This window comes from Chinchilla lanigera, unplaced genomic scaffold (genome assembly GCF_000276665.1).
Source record: "Chinchilla lanigera isolate Chin_1 unplaced genomic scaffold, ChiLan1.0 scaffold00203, whole genome shotgun sequence".
NCBI lineage: Eukaryota > Metazoa > Chordata > Mammalia > Rodentia > Chinchillidae > Chinchilla > Chinchilla lanigera.
In genome coordinates this window covers 162,775-174,814 of record NW_004955604.1, presented here as the reverse complement: position 1 = coordinate 174,814, position 12,040 = coordinate 162,775, and the positions used below count along the sequence as shown (strand labels likewise).

Here is a 12,040-nt window from a genome sequence, read left to right as displayed (position 1 = left end):
CCCTCCCCCCGTCCCTCCTTCCTTCCTTCCTTTTTTGAGACAGTCTCAGTGTGCCGTTCAGGCTGGCCTTGAGCTCACTTTGTAGCCCAAGCTGGCCTCAACCTCGCAGCAATCCTCCCGCCTCAGCCTCCCGAGTGCTGGAATTACAGGCGTGCGCCACCACACCCAGCAAATGATGTGTTTTTTTTGGTTGTTATTGTTGTTTTTCTGGTACCAGGAATCGAACTCAGGACCTTGCACTTGCCAGGCAGGTGCTTGTGCTGCTGACCTATATCCCCAGGCCAAGATTCTATAATTAAGTTTTAAAATCAGATCTTGAACATACATAAAACAGAAGAACTAAAACCTGCCATACATATTACTGCAAGTAATTAAAAAGGATAGATTACAGTTTTTAAAAATATCCCACTGTTTTTTGTTAATTAAAGCTCAGTAAACCCCTGGGTGGAGGAGAGTGTCGGGTCTACAGCCACCTGGGAGAAGGTGCAGCATGCAGCCGGTCTTACCGGGGTCCGGCGGCTGCTCCAGGCTTCAGCCAGGTTGCCCCCCAGGGCCAGCAGGACCAGGGTCCCCACCGAGTGACCTCCGGGCACGACCCCCGGGGGAGCTGAGAAAGGACAGGGCTCCGGGAAGCTGCCCTGGCTCCTTGAGCCGTCTGCACTTCCCTGGAGAGTTTCTCTCAGAAAACAAAGCTGGGGTTGGGAGCACTGGGGGGCGGGGTGTCCCCAAGCCCTCCTCTATCACCTGCTCTCTGTCTGGTGCCCACCGCTCACCTCTTCCCCCTCTCCCTCCCGCATCAGGGGCTCATCTTGGGTGCAGAGCGGCAGACCTAAGACCGCAGGCGCCCGGGGGACAGCCTGTGCCGGGCCCGCCACCCCAGGGGTGCAGGGTCGCCTCCAGTGTCGCAGAGCACAGCAGTCCCTGCAGACGGAGTGCCCAGGGGGGCAGGGGCAGGGGCAGGGGCAGGGGCTGTCTTTCTCCTTCCTTCCTTCTCTCCTTCCCCCATGTTTTTTTTTTTTTTTTTTTTTTTTGGCGTGAGAATCAAACCCAGGGCTTCTTGCATGCTAGACAAGCACACAGCCACTGAGCTGTCCGCCTCTGACCAGAGCAGCTTTATGTCTAACTGCAAAACTGCTGATTTGCCTGTAATGATGCCGTCTGCCTCTCAGCCCAGCACTCGGGAGGCTGAGGCAGGAGAACTGCAAGTGGAAGACCAGCCTGGGCAATTCAGAGACTTAATGGGACCGTCCCCCAAAGAGTTGGGGGTGAGACTCAGCCCGAAAGTCCTGGTTTCAATTCAGTCCCACTACACACACACACACACACACACACACACAAACACAGAGACACACACACACACACAGACACACACACAAACACAGAGACACACATACATATACAAAGACACACAGACACACACACACACACACATACACACAGAGACACACACACATACACAGACACACACACAAACACACACACACACACACATACACACAGAGACACACACACATACACAGACACACACACAAACACACACACACACACACACAGACCAGCAACTCTGGCTTCACAAAGCCCTGTCCTCCAAACCCTGCCAGCTTCACCTGTCTGCACGATCTCCAGGGCGTTGCAGGGTGTGAGACCCGGAAGAGAGCCTGGGGCCGGTAGCACACACAGCCGTAGGTCCCCGCGTCAGTGGCTGTCACGTCCTGCAGGGAGAAGTCCGACTCCTTGGGGCTGCGGCACGGGATGGTGTCCCGGCCCTCAGCAGGGCGAGCGTGGCCGGCCGCGCCCTGTCATCGGCATCTGGCGCTGCATGGTCACCCTGCCTCCTGCGGCCACCTGGTCCTCGGGTGGGCTCGGAGGGAAGGTGTGGGCGGGTACCCTGCGGGACAGGGCAGCAGGGTGACGGGGAGAAGCCGGCCCCCGCCAGCCCCAACTTCCTGGCATCGTCTGCGGCCCTGTCTCTCCCTCTCTGTCCACTCAGGACGGTCTCGCTGGTCCCGTGCCGGGAGAGTCCAGGGTACTCGGCTCCAGACCTGTGTCCTCCTGCGCCTCAGCCCCAGGGCCCCGCTGCCGTGGGAAGCCCGGAAGGCCCCCTGCTCACGGGTCACCAGCAGCAGGAGGCCGCCGCGGCGCCCGCTCCCTGGATGTGGACGCAGGAGGCGGCCCGGGTAAGGCTCGTGCAGCGCGGGTTCCCGTTGCTCCCGCTGGGCATCGCTGAGCTGGGCCAGGCGCTGAGGCTGGGCTTGGGGAGGGGTCCTGCAAGGGAGCGGAGCTCAGCACGGGGTGCGAGGAAGCTCCAGGGAGCCAGGGGGCGTGGGACATTGGGGGAGTCAGGGGCGTGGCTGGGTCACCGCTCACGGCTCACGGTCTCCAGGAGAAAGCCCCGTGACACCCTCGCGCTGGGCAGCCGTCCCCTCCCCGTGCTGGTCCTGACCGAGGCAGCGTCCAGAGGCTCCTGGCCTGCCGTCCCCTCCCAGGGCTCCCTGCCTGGGCCTGAGCAGCCCCACAGATCCTCCCATTCCCCTCGTCCACCCTAAGCAGCACCAGTTCTCAGAGCCTGGTGAGGGTCTCACCCCCGCTGGGGCCAGGGCAGGCTGCTGACTGTGAGTCCAGCCTGCCCCAGTGCCCCTGAGACCCTGCTAGGCCCCGGAGTCCGCTGCAAGTCTTGCGGGATGGGGAACCACTCACCGGGAAGCTTGCTTGGCTAGGGCATCAGGTCAGCGATGCCTGGTGATTTTAGCCCCAGGGACTGGGAAGGGAACAACTTTCCCGCAGACCGGGTGGGGCAGCGCTTCCTTTCTCTGTTAGTCCGTCTGTGATACAGGATGACTGCACACAGCACCTAGCGTCAGGCCTCAGCACCCTCGGGCCGTCAGGTGTTAGGTTCTCCTGTGTGTATCTACACCCCCGCGCATGTGCAGTTCACGGGGGGGTTCGCACACTGAGAGAATCCAGCGCCACTGCCGCCCTGATGGAGGCGCGGCTCGGGCAGGGCTGCCCTTGGGGGGACGGCGGGGGGCACGGGTGAAGCTCTGCCCGCTCACCTCCTGCAGTGTGGCCGGGTTCCTGACGGGCCACCCACGGGTACCCACTGGGGACCCGCAAATAAAGACGGGCAGCACGTGGCTGTAACATCTTTAAAGGGTGTGTAGAACTGCCTGTACCTCAAGCCACGGGAGCCGCAAGATGCGGGGACTGGTGCACACTGCGTCAGCCACAAACGCCAGGGCTGGGGCCTGGGTGTGACTTGGGTGTCTCCCGAGCCCCGGGTGTTGGAAGCTTGGTCCCAGAACAGTGTTGTGATGAGGGGACCTTTAAGAAACGACTAGGAAAAAAAAAAAAAAAGAAAGAAATGACTAGAGCTGGTCGTGGTGGTGCATGCTTGTAATCCCAGCACTCAGGAGGCTGAGGCAGGAGGATCATTGTGAGTTTGAGGCCAGCCTGGGCTACAAAGTGAGTTCAAGGCCAGCCTGAACTGCATACTGAGATCCTTCCCAAAAAAAAAAGACTAGATCAGGGGTGCCTGGGCTTACGCAGTCTCCACGGGGCCAGGCTGGTCCCTCAGAGCGAGTGGTTGTCACAGGGAGCCCAGCCCCGCCTCACGCCTTGCTCGCCTGCCACCACGCCTGGCCCTCCTGCACCTGCTGCTTTTCTTTCGGTTTCTCCGTGTTGTAATGGGGAGACCCTCAGCATGTGCAGCACAGGCTGTGTGGGTTTTCCAGCCACCTGAACCCCAGGCTGCTGGAGTCTGGACCAGGAGTGATCCCCCATGAAGGCTTGGTCACCAGCATGTGGCGCTACCAGGAAGGGTGGAACCTTTAGCAGGAGGGGCCCAGCGGGAGGAAGGTCATTGGTGGTGCACCCTTGAAGGAGTCACTGGGATCCCGCTCTTCCTGTCTCTCCCTCTCTCTGCTTCCTGGCTGCCATGAGGAAAGCAGTCTCTTCCACCATGTGCTCCTGCCATGGTGAACTGGGCTGCTGCAGGCCCAAGGAGCCCAGCCAAGCCACCAAGGACTGAAACTTCTCAAACTTTTTTTGTTTTGTTTTGTTTTTTCCAGTACCGGGGATTGAACTCAAGACCTTGTGCTTGCCAGGCAGGCGCTGTGCCTCTGAGCTAAATCCCCAGCCCCGAAACTTCTCAAACTCTGAGCCAAAGTAAACTTTCCTTTCTTATAAGTTGATTGTCTCGGGTATTTAGACACAGCAATGAGAGCTAAGACGTAAGTCAGACTTCTTTCTTTCTAAAGCACACAGCCTCAGGTAGTTTATTATAGCAACACAAAACAGACGAAGACACCAAGTAGTAGCATGACAGATTTTGCAAGAATGTGAAAGGCTGCAGTCCGACCGTGGCTCCCCAACTTCCTCTCACGGGACTGACTCAGCTTCCAGGATCATCACCAGCGTCCGTTGCTGGGCTAAGGGTTTGGCTCACAGATGGTACGGGCCCCATCCCCAGGAAAAGCTAGTGGCGCCAACCTTATGTTTTGCTCTGAAAGGCTCTGGTCCGAGCTTTTCACCTCTCGATGTCCCAAAGGGGTGTTACAGCTTGTGTCCAGATGTCCCCCAAAGCCTTATGCAGCCACAGGTGGGGCTTTTCAGAGGTGGCTGGATCTAGACAGGTAACACTGGAATTGACTCAGGGTGCAGTGCTAGGGTCAAGGGTACTAGGATTGAGGGTGTGAGTAGCCTGGAGAAGATTCAGGGGTAGAACGAGCTGTGGTCGACCCTTGCTGCTTGGATGTCTTCTGCCCACCATGAACTCTTTCTCCTCTGCGGTGCCACCCTGCCTTGGAGCCGGCTGACTATGGACTGAAACCTCCACAAACTGTGAGCGAAATAAACCTTTCCCCTCTAACTTGGGGTGTTGGGTATTTTGTCTCAGCAACAAGACAAGTAACTAAGACAAGGAGCAAAGTGCACTGTTTGGCGTCTTCTAGCAAGACTCAAAAACCTGAATGGATCTCCCAGCTGGAGCCAGCACTCACTCACACACACACACACACACACACACCCTGTTTCCTGAACACGGCTGCCTGCGCAGGCTGTTGTGGCTCTGCAATTTGCACCCTGGTGCTTGGTCTCCCTCGGCACGGGCAGCAGGCCCAGCGCACACCGCTAGCTGCAGAAACCAAGTTGGGATCCTCGGGGACAGGCTCAGGCACCTGCGCTTTTCAGTGGGCCCAGGTGGGAGCTGCTGCGCGAGATGATCCCGGCGGACGCCCCTCACTGGTGTCCACACCCCTGACTCAAGGAGGAAGCAAGCTGGACACGCCGACCTCTCACAGACAAAGTGACCACTACAAGGCAGACCTGAGCAGGACTTCCATTAATCAGTTGGCTTCTCACCTTGAGTACTCCCCTCCCTTCTTCTGTTCCCCCCACTTTTTTTTGATGCTGGGAATCGAACTCCGGACCTTGTGCTTGCCAGGCAGGCACTTGCGCCGCTGAGCTAAATCCCCAGCCCTCCTCCCTTCTTCTGATAACCAAATAAACACGGGCCACCCAGAGAAGGTCTAGGTCTTAGCCCCGAGAGAATCTCGAATTCTGTGAGAGGGCTTTGGTCCTCCTGGAGCCCTGAAATCATCCCATTTGCCTCTTTTTATTCATCCTTCACCATACACTTGTTCAGGAGATTGTGGACCTGATCAGCTCACAATAACTAAGGGATATTAACCCAACAGTGGTTGACACCATTTTGCCTGATTTAAAGTCAGTATTGAGGGGCTGGGGATTTAGCTCAGTGGCACAGCACCTGCCTGGCAAGTGCGAGATTGTGAGTTCAATTCCCGGTACTGGAAAAAAAACAAAAAAAGAAAAAAAAAGTCAATATTGAGCCAGATGTCCTGATGCACGCTTGTAATCCCAGCACTCTTTGAGGCTGAGGCAGGAAGATTGCAAGTTTGAGTCCAGGTTAGGTAACTTAGCAAAACTCTACATCAAAATAAATAATAATAATAATAATATAAACAGCTGGGGGTGTAGCTCAGGGCGAGGGCCCCAAGTTTCATCCCCAGTGTCACAAAAAAAACCCCAAATATCAGACTGTCTATGCACATTGCCATGATAAAGGGTTGGGTCTAAGGCAAGGGAGGCTGGTGAGGCTTGTGTTTCCAGGGGATGTCCCCCACGGAGAAGACGGTTTTGTGTCTTAGAAAAGAGGAAGTTACCAAGCTTTTGTGCTAAAATTATATGCAAGCGCCAAAAAAAAAGAGAGACTTCATATCTTGAAAAGGGAAGTAGCCCGTAGCCTAAAGATGGGAGTGCCCTGCGCCCTGTAAGTGAGTAATCTGAGCCCAGCCACCGGTGGGGCGTCCCCCAGCCTCGGCAGGGAGTTCTGACACAGGCTCTGGTGGTTCTTCGGATACAGTGTGGGCAGTAGTGAGCGGGACACCAGGGACAGAGGCTGCCCTGGGCACCAAACGTATAGACAGGAAGTGGGCGGAGCTGGCAGAGCCGGGAGAGGGACCCGGCGCCAGTGGGCCCCGCAGCACTGTCGGACCGGTGAAACGTTTCTGGCTGTGCCTGGTGCGAGTCTCTAGGGAACCTCGGGCTGAGTGAAGCCAACTGCCCTCGCCCAGGCAGAGCAGACAAAAAGGGGAGGGAGGTTGGGTATGTCTCTCTGCCCGCAGCTTGATCTGAGATGGCAGTGGTCTTCTGCCCTTGACTGGAATTTACACCCTTACCTCTCCCAGGTCTCCAGCTTACAGGGACACGATCATGTGGCTTCCTGGTCTCTGTACTTGAATGAACCAGTTCCTTGGAATAAGTTTGATTCTAGAGCTATTTCTACATCCACATATCCATGTGCTATCCCACCCATGGGGAGTACTACGCAGCCCTAAAAAGGGTGACATTTTTATATTTATACAATGCCTACTGGATCAGTGCCTAATTAAGTCAGAGAAGGAAGGTGAGCAGAGAAGCATCCTTAATGAGCCTCACTATGCAGCCTCCTCACCCTCCTGGAAGAGGTTTGAGACATCCCTATTGGCGGGGTTTTCCTAAGACTCTGTAACTATGCAGGAGAAAAGGTACCTGACTATGCGCAGGCTTCGATAAATCCCCTCAGATCCCTCCGCAGCCCAGCTAAAGGGCTCTTCCCCGGACCGCTGCGATGAAGGAAAGCTCCCAGGCGTAACCTGAGGTTGGGGTTGGAGAATCACCCGGACCCCGGGGAGCCCAAGTGCAAGGCCCAGGCCCGGGCGAGCTGGCTTCGTCTAGGCTCTGTTTATTGCTGTGGCGCTGCATTTCCGTGGCCCCGTTGCCCCGGAAGTCCTGAGCTGCTCTGACCTGCTCAGAGTTTTCCGGCTCGGGTCCCTCCCAACGGAAGCGCCACTCCCACCCCTGCCCCCATCTGCACGCCGCCCCCTCGCCCCGCCCCACTGATCCCCACAGCTCTGCCGAAGCCTCAGTGTTTTAGAGTCAGATGACCCTGCGCTGAAATCCGGTTCCTTAAATCTACAGTCTGAGCAGGTCACATTATTTTACAAATTCAGACTAGATCCCTAAACTGCAAACAGGGACTTAATTTTCTCTTGAAGGTGTTTTGGATCTTTCTTTTTTCTTTTTCTTTTCTTTTCTTTCTTTTCTTTTCTTTTCTTTCTTTTCTTTCTTTTTCTTTCTTTCTTTCTTTCTTTCTTTCTTTCTTTCTTTCTTTCTTCCTTCCTTCCTTCCTTCCTTCCTTCCTTCCTTCCTTCCTTCCTTTCTTTCTTCCTTTCTTTCCTTTCTTCTTTCTTTGGACAAGGTCTTGCTACCCAGGCTGGTCTTGAACTGAAACTCAAGGTGATCCTCCTGCTTCAGCCTCTTGAGTCCTGAGATTATAGGCCTGTACTACCACACCCAGCTCTCTCGTAGTGTTTTGTTTTGAGACAGGGTCTCATTGTGTAGTCCAGGCTGACCTCGAACTCACTACTGTAGCCCAGGTTGGCCTCAAACTCGCAGTGATCCTTCTTCCTCAGCCTCCAGAGTGCAGGGGTTACAGGTGTGCACTGCCAGACCCAGCTCTTGCAGTTTTTTTAAGGGCAGGGGAGGTGGAGCAGAATGATCTTTCCAAAATAAGCTGATGGTGGCACATGCCTGTAATTCTAGCACTTGGGAGGCTGAGGCAGGAGGATTCGAGGCTAGCTGAGGCTCCATAGTGAGCTCAAGGCCAGCCTGAACTGCAGAGCAACACCCTGTCTCAATAAGCCAAACCCAAACAAAACAGAAGGGTTTTTCCTGAATGTAGAGTATGTCCCACTAGTGTTATAGGTAATGATTTTAGCTGGAAGGGAGGGCGATTAAAACATCCAGTCAGGCCAGAAGAGAAGTTCTTCACTGTCTTTTATCAGCTCTCCTAACGCGTTTCTCCTTCTCCTAACAGCTTTGGCTACAGCACAAGGCCGTCTCTCGGAAGCTCCTGGCCTGCATCTCTCTCATAACCGATGGTCTTCCTAGAAACGAACAGTGCGGGCCGCGGCCCCGAACCTGGGCAGCGAGCGCGCCTAGCTAGAATCCCACCCCTCCGCTTCCGGCTGCCTTCAGACACCGGATTTTAATTTGATGCTAACGGAAGGCTTTTGCCAACAGTTTCACTACAACAGAACAGGCTGATGCTGAGCAAAGCGTTGAGCCAATCAGCACGGTGGGAGGGGCGTGGCGAGGCCCTGGCCCCAGGCCCGCGCAGCCAGAGCCCGGCTCCCCGGGGGCTTGGTCAACCCAGGCTGCGCTGCGATTTCTCTCCGCCCCGCCCACGGGTCTTCCGACGTCTACGGTTTCGTGCAGACTGTGAGGACAACAAGGACGCCGGGGTTACTGAGACATACACAGCAGGGGAAGCAGCTCAAGGACCACCCCGGCGTCGGCTGCCGAGGGACGGGAGGCTCTGCTGGGCGGGCGGGAGGACGGGCGGCCTCGTTCCACCCTGGGTTGCAGGAGCCGCGCTGTGCTGGCTTTGGGGCTCCCGCTCACCGCCAGCCCTCATCTCCCTCTTCACACTTCGGGCGTTGGACAGACGAACCCCTGAGTGCGAGGGCTCCTCCCGCGCAGACAGGAGCGCTGCACCCTCCAGACCCTGGAGATTCTGGGGCACACGCGGGGGTCCCTGGACACGGGCTGAAAGGACCCTGAAGGAGCAGGGTGTGCAGGGTCCAGGCAGCGGCTGGGGAGAAGCACAAAGCCCCAGAGGATTTCTGCATCCCAGCTGCTTCCTTCCACCGCAGCTACGTCCTCGAGCGCAGATGAGGCCCACGCTGGGCCGGGGCTTTGCTTTTGGAGGGGGTTCTTGTTTCGTTTTTAATATAAATGTAGTCGCTAGCAACTGTGTTTGAAAGGCCAAGCTGAAACGATGCAAAAGTAATTTCGGGCCTGGTGTAGAGGTCTATCATCCCAGCGCTCAGGAGGCTGAGGCAGGGGGACCACCAAGAGTTTGAGGCCAGCCTGGGCTACATAGTGAGTTCAAGGCCAGCCTAAATATGCAGTGTTTGAACACTGTTTCAAAAACACACCACACACAGTCGTTTCTGAACTCAGAATAAAGATGTGTCTGGCAGTTCACTGCGAACACCACTCACCTTTTATGTTCAGTTGTGGGACACAAACTCTGCCCGCAGCGCTCGCCCTGGGGCATGAGCCCGGTAGATGGGTGGGGCCCCGGCCCAGGCAGCTTGGCCACATCAAAGGGGGGCGGGGAGCAACCCCGGGAGGGAGGCTCCCCGAGCCCCCAGCTGTGCGCCCAGCCCTGGGCTGGAGGGAGGTGGTGGGGGTGGCTCTGGGGAAAGGGAGACGTGGGTCAGGCCGCGGAGGAGGGCCCTGGCCCCTAACCAAGAAAGAAGCCAGAGGCAGCAACGCCTTTGGAAAACCCGCGCCTTTAAGATGGAGCGGCCCCCGTCCTGGGACCCAGCACCAACGGGGCCAGGCACAAACTCAAGAGAAAAGACGGAGGGTGTGCAGAGTCCAGAGAGCACAGCGGCTTCGCCCACACAAAGCCCCCACCCGGGCACCCCAAACGTCCACCAGTGGGTGCACGGATAACGAGCCGGGTCCTCGCAGGACGGGCTAAGCGCAGGCCGCGGGAGGAGACCTGCACAAGGTAGGCGTGGAGGCAGAGCACAGGCCACACAGGAGCGCTCGGGGGCAAACACGCCTGCAGCGAAAGCAGAGGAGGGGAGCTCCGGGGGAGGTGGACGCTGACTGGGCAGGGCGCAGGGGACCGGGAGGAGGGCTGCAGAGTCCACGCTTCTATCTGGAGAGAATGGATAGGCGAGTGGGTGGACGGACGGATAGACACTGAAGATGAGAATGATAGATAATAGTAGATGATAGATACCTGTAACGCAAGGTTTGGGCATTTACTCTGTGTAAATGACACCTCTCGCTTTATATCATTTTACTTTATTTTTGTCTTTGTTCTTTGAGACAGGGTCTCACTCTCTGCAGCCCAGGCCTGCCTGGAACCCTCGGTGAAGTGATGCTCCTGGATCGCTGTGAGTTCGAGACCAGCCTGGGCTACAAAGTGAGCTCAAGGCCAGCCTGAACTGCACAGTGGGACCCTGTCTCAGACAGACAGACAGAAAAAAAAAAAAAGGGATCCTCCTGGGATTACAGGCGTGCGAGACCGAGGTCCAGACCCAGCGTCCGCCTCCCGTTTGCGATGACTTGTAAAGTGGTGACGGATAATCCGCATGGACAGCTGTCCACGTGCTCAGTGACAGCTCGGAGGGCTGGGCTGGGAGGGGTAAGGGGAGTGAAGAAAGGCCGTGTCCGTCCGTTTGGGGTGACAACATTCTGGGACTACAGAGCAGAGCGGGGAGTGCTCTGAGCAGCGCACTAAGCCGGTGATTTCTCAGCCCACTGTGGGGCGCACGCCCATCGCCCCAGCACTTGAGGCTGAGGCAGGAGGATTGGGGTGAGTTCAAGTCCAGCCTGGGCTACACAGCGAGGCCCTGTCTTTCTTTCTCTCTCTCTCTCTCTCTCTCTCACACACACACACACAGGTGATTTTCCCTATATGAATTTTACCATAATTTTAAAACACAGAATCACAGAGGACAAAAGTGTAACTTCAGTGACTGCTCCCTGAGTCCCCGCGGGACTTGCTGCGTCCTGCATATTGGGGTGGGGTCTCCAGCAGGCCCCGTACCCGCTTCTTGACAGCACCGGGACTGCAGTGTGTGATGCCCATCGTGGGATGCAGAAATGAGGACCGGGCGGGAAGACACCCGCCCGAGGCCAGCAGTGGCAGGAGGTCCCGGTGCCATGCTGGCCCCGCCGTCTGGACAGCTCTGCCCTTAGCTTTCCCAGCCCAGGGCCAGGCGGAATCCGAGGACAGCAGAAGTCGCGGGCTGGGGTTTCCTGGCCAGAAAGGGCTTGGCCCGAAATGCAGAGGAAGGAAGGAGTGGGTGACAGCAGGCCGGCAAAACTAGAGGAACAGGGTGGAGAGAGAGGGGCGTGGGGGACACTCACCGAGCAGAGGGGCAGCTCCTCCCAGCTGCAGACGCACCTGAGGGAGAGACTGCTGCGGTTTTATCCCTAGGCCGCAGGCCTCACACACACACACACACATACGCACATGAATACTCATACCCCCATCCACTCATGCCACACACAACGTGTGATTGAAAAATACAGGCTGCTTAAATTTAAATGTTTCCTGTTCCAGTAAAGGACACACTGTGTTCAGTCCCCCGCAGACACGCACCCCGCGTTCAGGCCCCTTCCGGAAGCCGTCCCGGGGTCCTCCTTTCCGAGTGTCTGCGGTTGCAGGGGCACGGCTGTCTCGATGTCCTGAGTGGAAGACATGGTATCTTCCCCGGTCGATCTGACTGTAGGGAAAAGCCAGCGTCACACGGTACCCGAGCCGGTGAACGAGGTGGACGGGAGGCGCTGTCCTGCCCTACGCGCCAGCCTGTCCTCGGGAGGGCGTGGGCAGCAGCCCTCAGCACAGTTTTTTTTTTTTTTTAATTTTTTTTTAATTTTTTTTTAATTTTTTTTTATTTTTTAAAGTTTTGTACATTATTTTTATTGTTTTTTTCTTTTTTTTTATTTTATT

The 12,040-nt window shown here is 56.5% G+C and overlaps 1 protein-coding gene across 1 annotated transcript in view; it reads right to left on the bottom strand.

Annotated features, from left to right (window-relative positions):
• Positions 1-8,833: 8,833 nt before the first annotated feature.
• LOC102016543 overlaps positions 8,834-12,040 on the bottom strand; it is an 8,430-nt gene continuing 5,223 nt past the window's right edge. Inside the window, exons 7-10 of the mRNA XM_013510085.1 lie at positions 11,690-11,813; positions 11,455-11,491; positions 9,564-9,760; positions 8,834-9,116 (exon numbers count right to left, since the gene is read on the bottom strand). Coding sequence (XP_013365539.1) covers positions 8,834-9,116; positions 9,564-9,760; positions 11,455-11,491; positions 11,690-11,813 — 641 coding nt within the window. The remainder of the gene's footprint in view (positions 9,117-9,563; positions 9,761-11,454; positions 11,492-11,689; positions 11,814-12,040) is intronic.